Consider the following 22452-nt stretch of genomic DNA (forward strand, 5'->3'; position numbering starts at 1 on the left):
CTCCTGATATTCTTTTGAGGCAATTCTTTTCTCTTTATTCAGCCTTTTCAGAATTTTCTTATCTATTCTTCAAGGTTTACTCTTTCATGTGAATTGAACCATTTGTCAGCTTGGCAAGTTCCACTGAAAACCCTGTTAGATTTTTTACTAGAATGACAATGAATTTATAGATTAATATTAAAACAATCTATTAATATTTCATACATATGTACATATATAGAGAGAGTCAGGTATTTTTATGTCCTTCAGTAATTGCTTTATAACATTTCCATAAAATTTGAATTTATATTTTATTAGAATTAAATAATAATAATTTTATAAATTATTTTTATTTTTATTGTTAAGGGGATCGTCTATCCTGTTTTATGATATGAATGGCTATGGCTGCCCTATAGGAATGTTATTAGTTCTTATATGCTCATTTCCGTATTAATTTTTCAAACTTTTCCCCAGTCTTTGGAGCTTAAGCATTTAAGGTAAACTTAGTATTTGTCCTCGAAAGAGTCAATGATGTTATCTTTGACTACGTTTATTGGCACTACGGTACATATGGAAGGGTCAAAGTTTCTAATACGACCGTCAGGGTAAAGTCTAAACGGTATTTATGACAAGGTGTGTGCTAAAATCAGCTCACTTGCAGCAATGGCTTGGATTAGATCCACTTGCATTCTCTTTTTTACCTTGCTTTTTGCCCACATAGCAGCTGTACCGGTAAGTCGAGTCCTGCTTTTTGGATATTTAGAAATATTAATTCTAGTATACATTATCCATTTTCTGTATATTTATTTTTTTCAGATTAAGTATCTTCCTGAAGAAAATGGTAAGAATTAGTTCAAATGCACAGAGAGTGTTTTTGAACTTTTTTCATTCGGCAAGACTAATAATAATTTTTTTTCTCACTTTTAACAGTACATGATGCAGATTTTGGTGAACAGAAGGATATTTCAGAAATCAATTTAGGTGAGTTCAATTTTTGTGTTATTAAAGTCTTGAAATTACTTAAAACCCAGTGGTGGGATTACTGAACACTTTCCTTCCTAATACTGTATTGTGATTCTTTGGGGGAGAAATATTTTTTGGTGCTTTGTGAGAAATTGCATTTTCTGAAAGATAAAAATGCGGAAAGAGAAGATAGTTAGACCAGACTTTCTAGGAGAGCTAGGAAGTCCTCAATGGATCTAGAAATACGTAACAAGTTTCTCTTTAGAAAAATTTTATTTTTCCAATTTGTATTTGGAGGAAAAGGAAAGCAAATAGATAATTATTCCGATTGTTAAAGAAAAATATAAGAATAAGCCTCTGGTTATATTTAGTGGGGAAACAAAACCCAACCCCTCCACTGGCCCATCATATTCACTAACAACTCCTCGGTTGAGACTTAGAGGTGAGTGTAAAGCAATCTCCACTTGGACATCTCATTTACAAATATATTTCTTGAAGAAATTCATCAGTCTCATCCATTACTGAGAGGAGAGAGAAGCTGAGTCATCATCTCTGTTTTCTCTCTGTTGTCCTGCTTCTGAAATGAGAGAGAAGCCTCTGCATTCCCAGTGTCTTAGGTCAGGATTTGTGGAAGCAGAGCTATTCATGATCATAAGTACCTTCAGTTTACAAAAGCTTTTATATGCAATTGCATATTTATTTGTCCAGTCTTGTCGTGGAGTAAGTGCTGTTTTCATTTTTTTGGGAAGGGACAGGTGGCTTCTCATGGGTTGACTTGCTCAAGATCATAGGTAGCAGTGATGGGGCTTACTTCCAGATCTTGTAGCCCATACCTTAATAGCTCAGTGCTATCTGAAGGCTACAAAACTAACATACAATAACTAAGAATCAATTTTTCTGGCTTTGTCTCACTCACAGAGAAGCCAGTTAGTTGATATTTAATTGGAATAGCTGGAGAATGGCTGCATAGGCAGAGCAGAAATAGTTTAGGAAGGTAAATGGGTGAATGCATAAATTGGTCCCAAGACTTCAGAGCCAGGCACTAAAATATCTCTCTTTAGAGTTAGCTATTGTGTAAACAGTTCAGAGAATCTGCTGTATTTTACAACAGAAATGGGATTAGAATTAGAGTTTTTCTAATCTCATCATTATTTATCTAATAAAAATTAATTATTTACCTCTTCGCCATTTTGTACTCTTTAGGCCCACCACCACCTCTGATCCTTGACCCCAGTGGAGAAATCTCATTACCATGTAAATCTTCTTTTTAGGCCATTTCAACCAAACCACCAGGATTGATTGGGTTAGCCATATGGCCAGATTCTAACACCATAAATTGGGAAAATCATATAGAGAAAATTGCCACCTTTTTACCATCTTTTTGCCTCACAAGGCTGAGTTAACGTTTCTTATCCTCCATCCCAAGACCTGCTCCTCTCAGTCCTTTTCATTTCAGTAAATGTGACTCACTCCTTCTAGATTTTTGGCTCAGAATGTTAGAGTTGCCCCTAACTCTTGCTTTTCTCTCACACCTGACACACAATCTGTCAGCAAATGTTATTCAATCTACTTGATCTACTTTTCTTTTTTCTCTTTTCTTTTCTTTTCTCCTGAGATGGAGTGTTGCTATGTCACCCAGGCTCGAGTGCAGTGGTGCCATCTCGGCTCACTGCAACTTCCGCCTCCCGGGTTCAAGCGAGTCTCCTGCCTCAGCCTCCCGAGTAGCTGGGATTACAGGTGTCCACCACCATGCCAGGCTAGTTTTTCTATTTTTAGTAGAGATGGGGTTTCTCTACATTGGCTAGGCTGGTCTTGAACTCAAGACCTCGTGATCCGCCCACCTTAGCCTCCCAAAGTGCTGAGATTACAGGCATGAGCCACCACGCCTGGCCTAGATCTACTTTCAAATCATACCACAGTTGAGACTTTTCAGCACTTTTACTGCCCCCACCTTGGTCAGCCACCTCATGTCTGGGCTGGTCCTTTGACAGGCCTCATAACTGTGCTTCCCTTTCTGACTTGGTTCCCTACAGACTATTCTGCACAACATAGAGCTCTCCTTTTAATATCCTTCAGATCATGTCATTTCTCTGCTCCAACCATCTAATGACTTCTCCTTCAACATAAAGTAAAGGCCCTAGAGCCTTGATTCCCAAAATGTGGTCCACAGGCCAAAGTGATCTGTGTCACTCAAGAGCTTTCTTTTAGAAATGAAGCATTTGAGGATCCACCCCAGACCTACAGAATTAGCATCTTCATTTTGACAGACCCAAGTGGTTTCTATGCACATCAGAGTGTGAGTCAATCTGCCCCTGACTACTCTTCCCCTTCCTACTTGAGCTTTCCAGCCACCCTGACTGCACAGCTACTCCTCTAAGGAAGTGATTTTCGATGTGTTGTCCCCAAGCCAGCAGCATCGGCATCATCAGGAAACTTGTTAGGAATGAACATTCTCAGGCCTCACCCCAGACTTAATGGACCAGAAATCCAAGGGTGGGGGCTCATCAACGGGTGTTGACCAAGCCTTCCAAGGGACTCTGATGCTCAAGTTTAGGACCACTTCCCTAAGACATCAAGGCTTTCCTGCCACAGGACCTTTCTATCTGGTGCTGCCTCTACCTCCCCTACTCTTCCTTCATTCCCTCACTCTATCATATTTCTGCTAAAATGCCACCTCCTGTGGGAGGCCCTGCCTGACCACTCTTTAATAAAATAGCAAACCTATCTCACCTCAGCACTCTTTCCCACTTTACCTTTCGTTTGTTTCTTTTTTATTGTACTTGTCACCATTTGTCACACTTTACAGTTATTTGTTTATTTGTATGTCTCCCTCTTCCCCCAATCAAGAGAGTCATCTCCTTAAGGACTTGTTTTATTCTCTGCTATATCCCAGCATCTAGAAAAATGCTTAAGACACATTAGGCATTTAGTAAGTGTACACTACATGAACAAATTGGGTAATGAATAGATTGATGCTTGCTTTCACTGGATGTGCACTTCTTTGGGAGGTTCTCCCTGCCCCCCATGACCCCATCCATTCTGACTGACCACTGGGGCCAAAGTCTGAGTGGGCTTGTTCACTTCACTCTGGAAGAGCTCCCTCAATCCCATTATAATCCAGGCCAGGTGTCAGGAAATACAGATTTTTGCTCAGGACAAACCTCAATGTAAGAATAGATGGACCAGAACAAAGTCCCTCTGTTTAAAAGATGATTCAAATCTGGGTCCTACTGACAGTGGGACAGTGATGTCATTACTGTTTGTGATTAATTGTACTGCTACCATAGGAATAGGTCAGGGTTAAAGAGGTTAAGCAATCTAAGAAATGTGTGCATGAGGAAGGGAATGATACAGGGATAGCCCTAGTTATTCACTGGCAAGTGAAATCATGATGCCTGCTAATACCTAACACCTCCTTGGTGTCCTATGCATAAACGGAGCTGGTTCCTGAATGAGCCACAGGCTTTGCCAAATGAGGCCTCTGTTGGCTTGTGAGACTGTGGTAATTAATCTCTGCCTTGGCTTCCCAGCCTGTAAATCAGGGCTGTCCTCAGAATGAAGTACAATCCAGTGATTCTGTCTGAAGTTGTTGCATTTTACAGAAAATGTTTCATGTCACATGAGAGTTATGATAAGTGATGCTCTTTTAATGCTTGAGAAATTTTCCTACAAAGATCTTCCCTTTTAAGAGTCTTGCTTACTGAAACAGGATGAGGCAAGGATTAAGCAATAACAGCAGTGGGAGAGTATATTCTGCTAAGCACCTGAGAACAGATGTTTGGAGATACGGTTTAGAATGGATCTATCCATATTCCCCTGGTCTTCCTCATGACGTGGGCAGCACCTTGAGCTTGGTTTTGGAGGGTATCATCGTTTTTTCATGGGAAAGAGCAAAACACACTCATTTACTTTGGGACAAGAGGCAGAATGGTACACTGGCAGAAAGAGCCCTGGATGGAAAGGCAGGAGTTTTGATGCTCACTTGGCCACTGGATTACATAGTACATCACTTCATGTCTCTGGACTCTATTTCTTTCTCCATTTCTCTCAATAGTCTTTCTTTCTTTTTCTTTCTTTCCTTCTTTCTTTCTTTCTTTCCTTCTTTCTTTCTACCTTCCTTCCTTCCTTCTTTCCTTCCTTCCTTCCTTCCTTTTTTCTTCCTCTTTCTTTTTTCGTGAGACGGAGTCTGGCTCTGTCACCCAGGCTGGAGTGCAGTGGCATGATCTTGGCTCACTGTAACCTCTGCGTCCCGGGTTCAAGCAATTCTCCTGCCTCAGCCTCCCGAGTAGCTGGGACTACAGGTGCATGCCACCATGCCCAGCTAAATTTTGTACTTTTAGTAGAGACAGGGTTTCACCATGTTGGCCAGGCTGGTCTTGAACTCCTGACCCCAGGTGATTCATCCACCTTGGCCTCCCAAAGTGCTGGGATTACAGGCATAAGCCACCACCCCCAGCCATTTTCTAAATAGTTTTCATCCTCCTTATCAGTGCTGCATCGAATCCCTTTTTTATAATCAGTGATCAGTAAAATCCCTTCTAACTTATGTCTTACTTCTAAGATTCTTAGACAAGATTTCTTGTCCCAACATTGAAAACAGAGGCTATGACAATATGTGATACTCATCGGCCATTCACATTTGCTTAACTGGAATTTTTGCATTGTTTCAAAAAGTTTTGCCACATAAAGATTAATAGTCAAAGATTTATAATGGCAAAGATTAATTTTATTATGAAAGATGCCTTTTAATAATGTTCACTCAAATATTCTTTTTTTAAAAAAAATTCCACTTCCAGCTGCAGGCTTGGACCTCTTTCAAGGGGACATCCTCTTGCAGGTGAGTACCTGTCAATGATGCAATAAGTTCCTCAGGACAGGCAGTACCACTGGGTGTGAGTCTCTGCTCTGCGGCCAGCCCTGGGATGGGCACTGTGAAGGAGATGAGAGAAATCTCATCTATAATCTGTTCCAGTGAGGAGTTCCACTGTAGTTCCTAAGGACAAAAACAGAGGGAAAATAAGTAAACAGCACAAAAGGGTCTAAAATGATTAAATGGCTTATCTATCCAGTTTTCTTGGGATTGCAGGCCCCCTTTATTTTGTTCGTAATAATTTCTCTGATTTTTCCAAATTATCTCTCAAGGACTTCTATTGCTTTCATAATCAAAAGACAAATTGCCACTAAACTGTTTGAGTTGTGTGATAGACTGTTTGCTGTGTGAGAGTTTAGTGAAGGAGGAGGTCAAGGTGACCTTGAGGACTAGGCTTCCCACTCACCTTTACCTTTGTTTTCACAGAAAACCAGAAATGGCCTGAGAGACCCAAACACCAGGTGGACGTTCCCCATTCCTTACATCTTGGCTGATAATTTGGGTAATATTAATTGTTCTTAATTAGGAAGTTTCAGTTTAACTCTCTCTCTCCTCTCAGCCTGTCCACGGGCTTCACATTGGGAGTAACCACCACGATCTAAGAGAGTTTTCAAGTCCTGATGCATCTTTATCTAATGGGGAGAAAGACATAACATTACATCAAAACCATTGCTGCTTAACCAGTCTGAGATACACAGAATCCAAGAATAACTTTTAAAATGCAACACACATTAAAGTATTAGTATAACCAGAAGAACATAAAAGAGCAAAACCTAATGAAATATAATTTGCATCAGAACAAGGAAAAGTTTGCACTTTGTTTAGGTGAATCTAAATGTAGTGTGAGGATACTATTTTCAGCATATTGATTTCTTCTCTTTTTCTTACAAGAGAAACATGCCACACTTTGAGAAATAGGAAAGTCCATATTTCACATGTTCACAATCCTTTTTTCTTGGTGTTATTAATGCCTACTCTTTTCTCTCTCTTAAGAAAAAGATCTGAATATGTTACATTTTACTCATTGTTAGAAATAATGACTAGTAGAATGACTTCCCTGCCTTTTAGCTAAGGTTGCATATGGAACTAGCAACTGGTAGAAATAAGTAAATATTAGAAGCCACATGTAGGCACTGGCTGACCCTCAAGCAGTTGACTGACAGCTGAGCAGCCATGATGACTCAATGTCTGCAAGGCCCCTCCTGCTTAGACAGATGAACAAGATTAGAGTGAAGAAGGGAAGCCAGGACAAGGTTGCTTAATCTTGTTGGGCTGCTAGGCTGCTCCTACTCTCAGGAGATGTAGATTATGTTTCAGTATTTTCCATCCTCTTTATCAGTGCTGCCTCGAATCCCTGTTTATGGAGAACAGATAGATATAAACAAATGCTATTGTTCTCAGCTATTAGTTGGAAAATTGAGTTGTTTTCTCCAGTGTTTGCCTTGCAAATTCACAGAACACCAATACTTAATGGAACATGATTTAAGAAACACCAACTTTAAAAGGGGTTCTTTCCCATTACAATTTGTTTTATCCTGGTTGTCACATCTGCACCACCCTATTATGTGCCAGGCTCTGTGCCTTCATCTGATATTTTATGTAACCTTTACCATGCCTCTGTAAGGTGTAAGGCAGTGCTTCTCAGACTTTAATGTGCATAGGACTCAGATGAGGATCCTGTTAACCTACAGAGTAGGTCAAGGTTGATGTGTGAGATGTTGCATGTCCAACGGTCCTCTAGTGATGCTGATGCTATTGGTCCCCACGCAGACCACAGCTTAAGTAGTAAGGTCTCTCTAGTTGCAAGGTAGGTAAGAAATTATATTTGAGAGTGATTTGAGACAAGTGAACTGACGTAAGATAAAGGTATTAAGGATACAGCAGTATTTCTCAAGCAATACCACGTGAAGGTCACCTTTAGTGTTAAAGTTCAGATGCCCAGACCCAGACCACTGTGAAAGCAAACTTTCTAACTAGAGTTGAATATTTGTATAGAATTGTTTTATTCAAGTTAAATTTACATAGAGTGAAATACACAAATCAGTATATAAGGCTTTTGACAAACACATATACCTATATAATGCACACTTCCATCATTCCATAAAGTTCCTTTCTAGGCAGTTCCCATCCCCACTACTTAAGAGACAACCACCATTCTGATTTTCCCCTATGGATTAGTTTTGCCTGATTTACAACTGATTTACAGATAAATGAGCTCATATACCACAGTATTTGTTTTATAAATACTATGTGTCTGGCTTCTTTGACTTATGTTTTTTAAGTTCTTCCATATTGTTGTAGATCAACAGTAAATTCTTTTTTTAAACTACTCAGTAATATTTCTTTGTAATACTATACTGTAAATTATTGTCCATTTTTCTGTTGGGGCTAGTATGAAGAAAACTGTTGTGATAATTCTTATACAAGTTTATGTGAATACATTTTTTATTTATCTTTGGTAAATGCCTAGGAATATGATTGCTTGGTCATATGGATAACTATGTAAGGAAACGCCAAACAGTTTTCCAAAGTGGCTGTGCCGTTGTATACTCCTCCTGAAAATATATGAGTGTTTCATTTGCTCCACATCCTTGCTAATATTGATAGCATTAATCTTTGTAATTATAGCCATTTTAGTAGTTGTAAAATGGTATCTCCCTACGATTTTAATTTGCATTTCCCTAATGATTAGTGATATTTAGCACATTTTAGTATGCTACTGGCTATTTTTGTATCTTCTTTTACAAAGGTCTGTCCAACTCCTTCATGAGTTTTAAAAATTATATTTTTTGTCTTCTTATTATTTGTAGGATTTTATATATTATGGCTAAAGCCCTTTTTCAGATATATGTATTATAAATATTTTCTGTTAGTCTGTTACTTACCTATTTGTTTTTGTTTTTCAAGCAGTGAATTTTGAAATGCAAAAGCTTTAAATGCTGATAAAGTGTGATTTATCAATTTTTTAACTTATGGTTTGTGTTTTTATATTCTAAGAAATATGTGCTTAAACCAAGTCACAAAGATATATTCCAATATTTTTTGAAGTTGTATGGTTTCAATTTTTGTCTATAATTGATTGCAAACTAATTTTGTGTACAACAGGATGAAGAGATTGAGACTGATTGGTTGGTATTTATTAGCCCAGTTGTTCCAGCAACATTTGCTATAAAATTTTGCTTTCCTCATTAAGTACTCTTCACAAGAGTCTTGTTTGCCAAGTTTGCCAAGACTCCTCATTTCTTGATCTGGTATCTCTGTTTTCCTATCTTATTCTACTTGTTTATCATCATGTCAAAAATCACTATGTTGATTACTCTACCTTCACAGTTAACCTTGAATTGAGTGTTCCAGCTTTGCTCTCCAATTTCAAGACTGTTTAGCCTACTCCAGACCTTTTGCATTTTCATGTATATTTTACAATCAATTTCTCTAAAAAGCCTGCTGGGATTTTGATAGGAATGTGTTGATTCTGTACATAAATCTGTAGAAAACTAATTTCTTAAAAATATTGAGTCCTATAATCCATAAACATGGTACATCAGTCCATTTATTTCAGTCTTCTTTAATTTATCTAATCCGTGTTTTATAAATTTCAGTGTAGAGATCTTGTGTGTCTTTGGTAAATTCATTTCTAAGCATTTTATGTTTTTGATGCTATTAAAATGAAATTTAAAAAATTTTACTACATAATGTTTTCTGCTAATATATAAAAATACAATGGATTTTTATATATTGATTTTGTATTCTGTTACCTTGCTAAATTTACTCATTAATTTTAATTGTTGATTTGTAGATTTTTTTAGGACTTTTAGTAAAAATTCTTCTTGCCTTTTAATATAGACAGTGTTACTGGTTCCTTTCCAATTTTTACACCATATATTGCTTTTTCTTGTCTTATTGTTCTGGCTAGGACCTTCATTACCATGTTGAATAGAAGTGGTAAGAGTGGACATCTTTGCCTCATTGGCTTGTTTAGTGGTAGTATTCAATACTTCATTCATGTGGGACACTATAGGTTTTCCACAGATGCCCTTTGTCAGATGGTATGTTTTCATCATGAATAGTTGTTACAGTGTATCAAATGCTTTTCCTGCAACAATTAAGTATAATTTTTATTCCTTATTGTGTAATATGGTAATAACATCAAATTTGAATGCTAAATCAACTTTGCATTTCTCAGATGAGCCCTACTTGGTTATGATGTATTATCCTTTTCATATTTTGCTGGATTCCTAATATTTTGTTATACATTTTTGTGTTTATATTCATAAATAGTATAAGTTTCTAATTTACCTTTTTGTAATATCTTTATTAGGCTTTAGTAATAAAGTTATGTAGCTCTCAAAACCATCTTGAAAATTTTTCCTCTTCTTTTATCTTTTGAATAAGTTTGTGTATGATCAAAATTTTTTCTTTCTTAAATGTTGGTAAAAATCACCAATAAAATAAATAATAAATTTGTTTGTTGGTAAAATTCACCGATAAAATAAAATAACCAAGTAATGGAATTTTCTTTGTGGGGTAGTATTTTTATAATGAATTCGATTCATTTAATAATTATAGAATTATTCTTATTTTCTATTATGCTGCTTTTATTAAATTGTATTTTTCAGTAATAAAAAATTAAGATTATCTTAATAGATGCAGAAAAAGCATTTGACAAAATTCAACAACTATTTCAACTAAGTTGTCAAAATAGTGGCATAATATCTCATTATCTTTATAATGTCTGTAGAATCTTTAGTGATAGTCCTATTTCACTTTTGATATTGGCAATTTGTGTTTTCCCTCTTTTTTTCTTGACATGTCCTGCCAGGGGCTTATTGATTTTATTAATATTTTTACAGAATTGACTTTTGATTTGTTAATTTTCTCTTGCTTCTCTGCTTTATATTTAGTTGCTTTCTGTTACCTTTATTATTTCCTTTCTCCTACTTATTTCAGGTTTAGTTTACTCTTTTTGACATTCTTAAGATGAAAATTCATATCACTTATTTTAAATCTTCATTTTTTCTAATGTAATATATTCTACAACACGGCTACTAAAGCTATAAATTTTATCTGAAGCACTGCTTTACTGCCTTCTTCAAATTTTGATATGGTGTATGCTTATTAAAATTTAGTTTATTAATAGATACTTCATAATTTATCTTGTGAATATTTTCATCCATGGATGGGATAAAAGTATGTTTACATTTTAAAAAATATTGTCCTTAGCGTTAATATTATGCAAGCATTTTACAATAGTATAATTCCATTTATACCCCTGCCCTTTGTACTTTATTGGTTTATATTTTCCATCTACATGCTTCATAAGTCTCGCACTATAGTGTTAGAATTTTTGATTTAAACAGTTATCTTTTAAAGTAATTGATGAAAAACAAGAGTCTTCGTATTTACTTTTACACTTGAAATTTCTGGTGCTCCTCATTCCTCCTGTAAATTTGAGTTCTTCTCTAGTATCATTTCTCTTCAGTCTGAAGAACTTCCTTTAGCACTTCTTATAAAGCAGATTTGTTGATGACAAATTCTGGTTTTTCTTTTACCTGAAAATGATCTTTATTTTGCCTAAATTTTGAGGATATTTTAACTGGAAATAGAATTTCGGTTTATAGTAGTGTTAAAAATTATTATTTTAACATTTTTAAGTTGTAATACATTGTCTTTTTGTTTTCCAACATTTGATTATAAAAACTTTTAAATAATCAAAAAGTTAAAAGCATTATGCAGCGAACATTCACATACTCATAACCTAAATTACAATTAACAGTTTTATTTGCTTTATTTCGTCTATCCATCCCAATATCCCTCTATGAATCTATCAATCCATTGTATTTTTGATGCATTTCAAAGTCGCTTTCAGGCACTAGTACACTTTACCCCAGTCACCTAAGTATGCATGTAATTAACTACAGGTCAATATTTGTATATAGTTCCCTTTTACATAAAATATATATAGGGTAAAATGCATGAGTCTCAGATGTACAATTCAATGAGTTCTTAAAGATCTATGCACCTATGTAATCCAAATTCCTATCAAGAGATGGAACATGTTTATAATGTATGTACCTCTGAAACCTAACTTCCTATGAAGAGATGGAACACTGTTATCCTTCCAGAGAGTTCTGTTATGGCCCTTCCAAGTTATTCTCACTTTTCAAGAAAAAGAAGGTGCTATTCTATTTTTTCTTTTTTCTTCATAGGTGAATTTAACCTCTTCTAGAATTTCATGTAAATGGAATCATATGTTATATACTCTTTTGAGTAAGGCTTTGTTTTACTCAGTAAAATGTTCTTGGGATGCATCAATGTTGCTGTGTTTATAAGCAATTTGTTCTTTTTTTGTTACTGTCATTTCATTGAATTTAGTATATCATAGCTTGTTTAATCATTCTCTTGGATTGATGCTATGTTTTGGCTGTTATGAATAAAGCTACTATGAGTAGCCTTGCACATATTATTTTATAAAATATATTCTCATATCTCTGGTGTAAATAAGAATAAAATTGCTGGGTTATAGTATAGGTGTAGGTTTAGTGTTAGACCCCTTTCAATGTGCTGGTACCATTTTATACAACCACAAACAATGTACATGAGTTTCGTTTACTCCATGCCTTTGCTAACATTTGGTGTTGTCAATTTTTAAAGTTTTAGTCATTCTGTTGGGCATCTAGTGCTATTTTATTAATTTATTGATTTATATTTCCATTATGACTAGTAATGTTGACCTCCTTTAAAGTTACTCATTGGTCATTTGTATATCTTCCCTTATAAAATATCTGCTCTGTTAACCCATTTTAAAAATTGAGTTGTTATTTAGTATTGAGTTCTAAGTGTTCTTTATATATTTTGGATATGTCTTTTATCAGATATATATTTTGCAAATATTTTGCTCCAGATACACTGTTTCTTGTCTCCAGTGTCTGATAATAAATCATCCATCTTTCAAACTTTCATATTATTGTTCTCCTGTATGTAATGTCTTTTTTCTCTAGTTGTTTTCAATACGTTCTCTTTATTTTTGTTTTTATAACAGTTTGATTATGGTATGCTTATGCTGATTTTCTTTTTATCTATCCTGTTTGGGCTCACCAAGTTTCTTCTATCTTTAAGGTGATTTTTAAATAACCAAATCTGAAAAATGTTAGGCCATTATTTGCTCAAATATTTTTCTGTGTTTCTCCTGTCCATCAGAGACTCTAACTGCACATATCTTAGACTGGGTGATTTTTTTCCCATTGGTCACTAAAGCGCTATTCATTTTTCTGAACATTTTTCTCTCTGTCTCTTTTACCATCACCAGTCAGCTTTTAAAATTATCCAGTGAATTTTTTATTTTTGATATAATACTGATAGAATTTTCATTGGGTTCTTTTATATAATTCCCATTTGTCTGCTGAGATTATTTGTATGTTCATCTTTTTTCCATTAAATTATTTAACAAGTATACAATAGAGATTTAAAGTGTTTGTCTGTTAAGTCTAACATTTTAGTCACCTTGGGGTCTGTTTCTCTTTCTAGTTATTGCTTTTACTATTATCTATCAATAACAATTTCCTGTTCCTTCACAGGCCTCGTAATTTTTGATTATATATTAGACATTGTATTACATTGTAGTAATTATGGGTGTTTTCATTCTCCTCTGAATTGTGTTAATTTTTGTTAGAGCAGTTAAATTACTGCATGATCATCTGGAATTTGTGGAGGATTTTGTGGTCTTGCCTTTAGTTCAAGGCAAATCTCTTAGTGCTGGAATATAGTCTTTACTGTTAAGTCATGGTCCTTCTGGGATTTCAATGGAATGCCCGAGTTTCCCCAACCCCTGTAAATTTGCATGACTCAAACTCCAAATTCTTCCTCCACTGCAGTGGGCAGCAACTGATGTATCTGTTCAGGTTGCTCAGCCTTCCAATGGCTACTTCCTACTGAGGAGCTTGGAGCCTTCTCCCATTTATGGAAAGTTAATGAGTCAGACAAGTATTGAAGGGGCACTTATACACAGACTTTGGGATGAATCTCCTCTTCATCTACCATGACTTTCCTTTCTAGGACTTTCTCCCTTGATTTTCAGCCACTCGGGTTAAAACTCAGCCCCAAACTTGTCCTTGTGGTATGTTAAGAAAATACAACTGTAGATTTATACTTGAGTTCTCTTTCTTGCATTGAAGAAATTAGAGCATGCCCTCATGCAAAAAGCTGTATAAATGTGAATCTTACCCAATAAAATTTTCCTTCTTTTAAGAAAAAATCCTCTAGTTTCTGCCTGTTTTAGCCATTTTCCAGCATATTTAAAGAGTTTATTTTCTTATTTTTTCAAGTTTACAACTGTTATCTGTGGGAGGATTAATTAGATTCAAGCTCCTTGACAATTTTGAGCACCAGAAATTCTCTCAAAGGAATTCCTAAACTGAATCTAGGTAGCCTTCTTATGCTTATCTTCTAATATGTACAGCCATTGGTATCTAAAGTTAACTCTTCTCAAAAGAAAAAAAAAGAACAAATAAAGTTAACTCTTCTTATATTATTTGATCCAAGGTTAAAGGAATGCTAGTGGTTTTCAAAACTAACTTGTTTGACACAGAACTATGTACAACTTACTATGTCAGGGCAGTTGGCTAGGAACGAGTTACAATGAGACAAAAAGTTTATCTCTTTCTCTCAAGGAGCTAATAGTATCTTAAGTGTAGCAAACCACCTACATAAAGACAACTCAAGCCTTGGCCACCTATAATCTCAGCACTTTGGGAAGCCGAGGCAGGAAGATCACTTGAGCCTAGGAGTTCAAGTCGAGTCTGAGCAACAAAGTGAGACCCCCATCTGAAAGAAAGAAAGAAAGAAAGAGAGAGAGAGAGGGAGGGAGGGAGGAAGGAAGGAAGGAAGGAAGGAAGGAAGGAAGGAAGGAAGGAAGGAAAGAAAGAAAGGGAGAAAGGAGAGGAGGAGGAGGAAGAGAAGAAGGAGGAGGAGAAGAAGGAGAAGGAAAAAAGAAGAAGAGGAAAAAAGAAGGAGGGAAGGAAAGGAAGGAAGGAAAGGAAGGAAGGAAGGGAGAAAGGAAAGAAAGAAAGAAAGAAAGAAAGAAAGAAAGAAAGAAAGAAAGAAAGAAAGAAAGAAAGAAAGAAAATAAATCAGTCAAATGTGCCTCCTGCATTCAGAGGAGGAGCACTCAGGGTTGCCTTCATGGAGAAGAGGAAGACTTCAAATGGGCTCTATTTCCATTTATCCCAATAATGTTGAGGTAGTTTTTACAAAATTATTACAGAGTTGCTTAGTTCCCTCTTTACAACTTATTTAGGTATGGAGAAGGAAGAAAAGGTATAATTTTAAAATTAATCACTCTCAGAAATCCCACCGTTTGGATTGAGAATAACAAAAGCCAAATAGCCTTCTAGGAAGCTTGCTTTCAGTATAATCACTTTTTCTTTCTCACATTTTTGTGACACCACAGCTATCTTGGGTACATCTCTTCATATTACAGATGTAACTAAGTAAGAATAGGTAAAAGTACATGAAAATCTCCCAGCAGATGTAATTAATGCTCTTGTTATTGTTATCTGTGTAGTTTCCACAATTAGTTTATTGACTATTCCCATGACTATTTCTTTAATGATCTTGATATGACATTATATGACATTTAGGCTGTGGAATCTCCAACTTGATAGTTTATTAAATGAAATAAAGGCCAGAAAATATGATGTAATTTCCTGGCCAATAGTTATAAACTCTTTGAGAGAAAGCACTAAATCAAATGTGCAAGAAATGTAATTTTATTTTATATAACTTGGCTTAATTTTTAACTTAGATTCTAATCTTCAATGAGTTGATGGGAGGTTAAAATGCACACAAAGTAAAACATAATCTCAGTTTCTCTGGAGTATCTTTCTTTTCTACCCCATCTTTGTCTTACAATGCCAAAGTGCATGCATGCTAGGTGAAAGGAAAGGCATTTGATCTTTGGTCATTGGTCCCCACAGGTTACTAGTCAGTATCTATTTTTCCTGCCCCTTCAAGTCCACTAGGCTTCTGCTGCTTGGGTGCTGAGCTCGGGATACAGAAATCTCTTCTAAGGCTCTGTGCAGTACTAGCTGTCTAGTCTTGCCATCTCCCAGGCATCTGGCTGGGAAGCAGGGTAAAATACCGTATGTGCTTCTTATGCTTTCAGAACCCACAAACCTCTCTAAGCTCTGCTTTCCTCCACCAGAAAGAGAGAATGTCTTTTTAGATTGGGGTAAGGAACACTATTCTCACTGCCTCACTCTAAGTTACGTTATCTATGTCAACTAAAGCCAGAGCTACTCACAAGCCACTTCTGTTTTCTGTTCTGCCATGTGACTCTCCTGAGGCAATGCACTCTAAATCTCCGCTTCAGTGGGGGAAAGGCAAAAGGTGAAAGTGTGGAAGTTATTTTATTATTTTATTTAGCCATATACACATGTGTATATTCTTATTTTGTAGACATATTTGCATTGTGCATTTAAGGTATGCACTTAATGTTTATGTCCACAACTAATTTTGCAGATGTCCACAAACAATTTTGCAGTTTTAGTTACCAGGAAATCTATTTATTACCAAAAACCCTATCATGCACCTCTGTGGATTTAATGTGGTAGCATGGTTTTCTCTAAACTATAAGTTATAGATATTATCTAAGGTCCAAATAATGCTCATTGATATTTTTACTGATTTCTGCAGGGCTGAATGCTAAAGGAGCCATTCTGTATGCCTTTGAGATGTTCCGTCTCAAGTCCTGTGTGGATTTCAAGCCCTATGAAGGAGAGAGCTCATATATCATATTTCAACAGTTTGATGGGTTGGTATGAAATTTTACGGAGTGAAAATCATGCATACTTTGGTTCATAAAAAGTATTCTTTCCCCCTGAGTCCCCAAAGTCCAATGTATCATTCTTTTGTCTTCGCGTCCTCATAACTTAGCTCCCACATATGAGTGAGAACATACAATGTTTGTTTTTTCCATTCCTGAGTTACTTCACTTAGAATAATGGTCTCCAACTCCATCCAGGTTGCTGTGAATGTCATTATTTTGTTCCTTTTTATGGCTGAGTAGTAATACATGGTGTGTGTGTGTGTATATATATATTTTACATATATATTTTTTTCTTTATCACCTTGTTGATTGACGGTCATTTGGGCTGGTTCCATATTTTTTCAATTGCAAATTGTGCTGCTATAAACATCCATGTGCAAGTATCTTTTTCGTATAATGACTTCTTTTCCTCTGGGTAGATACCTAGTAGTGGGATTGCTGGATCAAATGGTAGTTCTACTTTTAGTTCTTTAAGGAATCTCCACACTGTTTTCCATAGTCACTGTACTAGTTTACATTCCCAACCACAGTGTAAAAGTGTTCCCTTTTCACTGCATCCACACCAATATATATAATTTAAAAAAAATTTTTAAATTATGGCCATTTCTGCAGGAGTAAGGTTGTATCACATTATAGTTTTGATTTGTGTTTCCCTGATAATTAGTAATGTTGAACATTTTTTCATATGCCTGTTGGCCATTTCTGTATCTTCTTTTGAGAATTGTCTATTCATGTTCTTAGCCCAATTTTTGATGGGATTGTTTGTTTTTTTCTTGCTAATTTGTTTGGGTTATTCGTAGATTCCAGATATTAGTCCTTTGTTGGATGTATACACTGTGAAAATTTTCTCCCACTCTGTGGGTTGTCTGTTAACTCTGCTGATTATTTCTTTTGCCATGCAGAAGCTTTTGAGTTTAATTAAGTCCTACTGATTTATCTTTGTTTTTGTTGCATTTGCTTTTAGCTTCTTGGTCATGAAGTCTTTGCCTAAGCCAATGTCTGGAAGGGTTTTTCTGATTTTACCTTCTAGAACCTCTATGGGTTCAGGTCTTAGATTTAAGTCTTTGATCCATCTTGAGTTGATTTCTGTATAGGGTGAGAGAAGAGGCTCTAGTTTCATTCTTCTACATGTGGCTTGCCAATTATGCCAGCACTGTTTATTGAATAGGATGTCGTTTCCCCACTTTATGTTTTTGTTTGTTTTGTTGAAGATCAGTTGGCTGTAAGTATTTGAGTTTATTTCTGGGTTCTCTATTCTGATGACTATGTGCCTAAGTGATGATCTTTTTGAGATGCATTTCCCAGGTGTTCTTTGAGATTCTTATATTTGGATGTCTAGATCTCTAGCAAGGCTGGGGAAGTTTTCCTCAATTATTCCCTCAAATACGTTTTCCAAATATTTGGATTTCTCCTTCTTCTGGTATGCCAATTATTCTTATGTTTGGATGTTTAACATAGTCCCAAAGTTCTTCGAAGCTTTGTTCATTTAAAAAAAATTTTTTTTGTTTTTGATGGATGGGGTTAATTCAAAAGCCTTGTCTTTGAGCACTAAGGTTCTTTCTTCTGCTTATTCAATTCTATTGCTGAGACTTTCCAGTGCATTTTGCATTTCTCTAAGTATGTCTTTGATTTCCAGAAGTTGTGATTGTTTTTTATTTGTGCTATCTATTTCACTGAAGAATTTTCCTTTCATATTCTCATCATGTTTTTGATTTCTTTAAGTTGGACTTTACCTTTCTCTGGTGCCTCCTTGATTGGCTTAATAACTGACCTTCAGAATTCTTTTTCTGGCAATTCAGAGATTTGTCTTCATTTGGCTCCATTGCTGGTGAACTGACATGATCTTTTGGCAGTGTTAAAGAACCTCGTTTTGACATATCACAAGAATTGTTTTTCTGGTTCCTTCTCATTTGGGTAGACTGTGTCAGAGGGAAGATCTGGAATTCAAGGGCTGTTTTCAGATTTTTTTGTCCCACAGGGTGCTCTCTTGATGTGGTGTTCTCCCCCTTCCCCTAGGAATGGGGCTTCTTGAGAGCTGAACTGTAGTGATTGTTTTTGCTCTTCTGGATCTAGCCACCCAGCATAGCTACTGGGCTCTGGGCTGGTACTGAGGAGTACAAAGAGTCTGGTGATGTGATTTGTCTTCAGGTCTTGCAGCTATGGACACCAGCACCTGCTCCAGTGGAGGTAGCATGGGAATGAAGTGGACTCTGTGAAGGTCCTTGGTTGTGTTTTTGTTTAGTGTGCTGGTTTTGTGTTGGCAATCCTCCAGCCAGGAGCAAGAGTGCATCAGCTACCGTCCTATAGGGAGGATGCAAACCTGCCCTAGGGACACCTGGTTAAGTATTCATGTTTCTCAGCTGGTGGGCAAGTCCATAGAGCTCCCAAGAGATTCTGACCTTTGTCTTTGGCTACCAGGGCAGGTAGAGAAAGATCACCAGGTTGGAGCAGGGATAGGCATGTCTGAGCTCAGCCTCTCCTTGGGCAGGGTTTGCTGTGGCTGTTGTGGGGAATGGCGGTGTGGTTTCCAGTCCAGTGGAGTTATATTCCAGGAGGGATTATGGCTGCCTCTGCTGAGTCATACAGGTTGCCAAGGAAGTGGGGAAAAGCCTTCAGCCACAGGCCTCACCCTGCTCCCATGCAGCCCGCAGTCCTAAAGGCTGGGCTTATTCCCACCTTGCCCCTTCAACAGCACTGAGTCCATTTCCAGGCGGCTGGTGACCAGGGTTGAGAACTTGTCCCGGACCACAAGCCTCCTTGTTGAGAAAGCAAGCAGACTCACAGGTTTTCAGCATCTCAGGCAACCTGCAGTTGTGATCCAGTTCCTTCAAAGGGTCTAGGATTGTCTTGGCTTTCCTGGTATGTTCCTGCAGTAGTTCTCGGAGCAAAAATTCATGATGTGAGTCTCCCTACACTGCTCTGTCCAGGCAGCTGCAAGCTAATCCTGCCTCTCATCCCCCATCTTAATCCTGAGTCCTGACCATGGGGTTTTGATAATGATGGATGGATAGTATGATGAAAATGGTAGTTAGCACATGATTTAGCCTCTTAGGAAAAAAAATGCAAAAAATAGCAGTTAAATAAAAGAAAAATACTGACAACTACTTAGATACAAATTAAATACCTAACTTACCTGAGTAGTTACTTTTGGAGCTTATTTATTTATTTATTTATTATTTTTTTGAGACAGAGTCTCTCTCTGTCAGCCAGGCTGGAGTACAGTGGCATGATCTCGGCTCACTGGAACCTCCATCTCCCGGGCTCAAGCAATTCTCCTGCCTCAGCCTCTTGAGTAGCTGGGATCACAGGCGTGTGCCACCATGCTCGGCTAATTTTTGTATTTTTAGTAGAGATGGGGTTTCACCATGTTGGCCAGGCTGGTCTTGAACTCCTGACCTCAGGTAATCGGCCCACCTCAACCTCCGAAAGTGCTGGGATTACAGGCGTGAGCCACCATTACAGGCATGAGCCACTGCGCCTGGCCTCATTCTTCTATTTTTAAAAAAATTGCACACCTACTACATTCCAGGAAGTGTGCTAGACTGTAGGTGCAACAAAATATGCAATATGGTCTTAGCCCTCAGCAGGCTTACAGTTACCAGGTGGGGGTGGTGGAGAAATGAGTATATTGTCTTAATACATGACAATGAGTGTCCTGGGTTGCAGCAGGGCAGGAGTGGGGCCACTGAGAAAGTGTGGGATGAAGCATCAGGGAGAGTTGAGATGAGTGTTAGAGAGAAGAAGGGAGGACAAATCAGAGGCAGGAAGAGGGAGAGAGGGAAAGGGTGAGGAGGAGAAGGAGGAAGAAGAAGGGGAGGAGAGGATCAAAGGGAAGAAGAGGGAGAGGGAGAGGGTGAGGAGAGAGCAAACATGAACCTGAACCTGGTTACTTGGAGAACCCCCTAAGTTCAGTGCCTGGAGCTTTTCATGTCAGGAGCTTTTCATGGACTCAGTGCTGTTGAAGGGGCACAGTGGGAATAAGCCCAGCCTTTAGGACTGTGGGCTGCATGGGAACAGGTTGAGGCCTGTGACTGTAGGCTTTTCCCCACTTCCTTGGCAACCTGTATGACTCAGCAGGGGCAGCCATAATCCCATAATGAGCAAGAGCCAGGAAGGTGAGCAGGAGCCTGGTGATGGAGAGCCATGTGTGAGGGAACATATTGTTTGGTGCAAGGTTCATTCTATGCTCAGTTTTCCATTGTAGAAAGATGACTTGATCAACAGTGGATAAAGAATTGAAATAGAGCAAGACTGGTGGCAAGAGATCAATTAACAGATGCTCCAGTTTTCTAGGGGAAAAATGGAAGGTACCTACACCAAGGAAGAGGCAGGTGATATAAAGAAGAGGGAATGGATTTCAGAAATCTGTGAAAAAGCAGATTTATCAGAACCTAACCTTATCAAATTGGTTAGTGGGAGGAGGGGTTAGGAAAGGAGAGGAGTCAAAAGTTTCTGAGATTTCAGATTTGGATGACTGGCAAGTGGTAACTTCATTTGCTGAGGCTGGGAATATTGCTGAAAGAATAACTTTGGGGATGAGGTAGGAGAGTAAACTCATCTTACTGCATGTGTTTTATTGCTTGAGGTTTTTGCAGGTCATATAAATGGAGATAACCAATAGTAGTTGGATAGTTTATTTTTCTGTAAAGGGGAAACATTTAAAGTATATCTCAGGCCTTGCAAAGACCACACATTTTAGGGCCTCTCTGCTTTTGACTACTGCATTTTGTCCCTTGGCAATCTCCGACCTTCAAGGAAGTGCTAAAACCCTTAATTTTTCATTGAAAACATCAGAGAAACAATTAACTTTATTAACAAATTTATTTCCATTCTTCAGCTACCACTTTTGCATCATTCTTTTTTCACAAAGAAACTCCTTAAAAATAAAACAAAATCCACATAATTACTTTCCAAAATTCTCACTTTCACAGTGAAGTTCTCCCAACTTCTTTTTTGTTTTCAAGTGAGTCCCAACTACTTGATTAAGGGGTAGGTCAGCTTTGAGAGACATTCTTTGTAAAAGCACTGAATCTGGGAAACCTAATCACCTATGGCCAGGAGATGTCTCTGTTACAGATAATTTAAGAGAGGGAAAAAGAGAGGAAGATATTTTGGGAAGGGACTTGCCCAAAGTGCCCCTAAGCCCTTCAGGGCACTGGTCTCCTGAAGTTGGAGGCTAACTGGGACTCTTTCAGAAAGACAAGGTCAAAAGTTCTCAGTGAGGTGGAATGTATGGTATTTTTGCAACTTATGTCTTTCTGTTGGGGGAGGAATTTAAAAAGAAAGATAAATAATAAATGCTTTCTCTGAGTTGTGAATATTTTGCAGAGTAAACTCTGATTTGGTAATAAAATGCCACTATCAGAGAGGCAAGTTGATCATGGTTACATTTGCATAACACTGTAAATTTACTAAAAGTCATTGAATTGTATACTTAAAATTAAAGAATTTTATAGTATATAAATTATACCTTAATAAAGTTATTAGAAAATAAATAACTAAGATTCATCTTTGAGTAAAAATCAAATCTGTTAGCCTTTGAAGGTATACTGTGTCAGTAGTCTTGGGAAGAACAGTGGCAGGTAAGACACTGTGACTGTCACCATGAAACTTGCAATCCATTGGTTGCATTTATGACTATCAGGAAATCTTTCTTTTCTGCTCAGCATTGGTTAAAATATAGATCTTCATTTGACAATTTAAAGTCAATAGGAGAAAATTTGTGGAAAGCTTTGGGTTTTCTAATAGAGGTGAAAAATTGAGTTTATGAGAAGAGAAAAAATAATTGGGGGGAGGATGAAAGAGGAAGACATTCTAC

The 22452-nt window shown here is 37.1% G+C and overlaps 1 protein-coding gene across 2 annotated transcripts in view; it reads left to right on the forward strand.

Annotated features, from left to right (window-relative positions):
• Nucleotides 1-642: 642 nt before the first annotated feature.
• MEP1A (meprin A subunit alpha) overlaps nt 643-22452 on the forward strand; it is a 43196-nt gene continuing 21386 nt past the window's right edge. Inside the window, exons 1-5 of one of the 2 annotated variants that reach the window (XM_057302511.2) lie at nt 643-820; nt 910-960; nt 5739-5779; nt 6239-6314; nt 16502-16619. In XM_057302511.2, the coding sequence (XP_057158494.2) occupies nt 643-820; nt 910-960; nt 5739-5779; nt 6239-6314; nt 16502-16619 (464 nt within the window). Of the gene's footprint in view, nt 821-909; nt 961-5738; nt 5780-6238; nt 6315-16501; nt 16620-20766; nt 21175-22452 lie in introns of those variants that run through there. The other variant, XM_055113666.3, reaches the window with a different exon arrangement.

The sequence above is a fragment of the Pan paniscus genome, chromosome 5 (assembly GCF_029289425.2).
Source record: "Pan paniscus chromosome 5, NHGRI_mPanPan1-v2.0_pri, whole genome shotgun sequence".
NCBI classification, from domain to species: domain Eukaryota; kingdom Metazoa; phylum Chordata; class Mammalia; order Primates; family Hominidae; genus Pan; species Pan paniscus.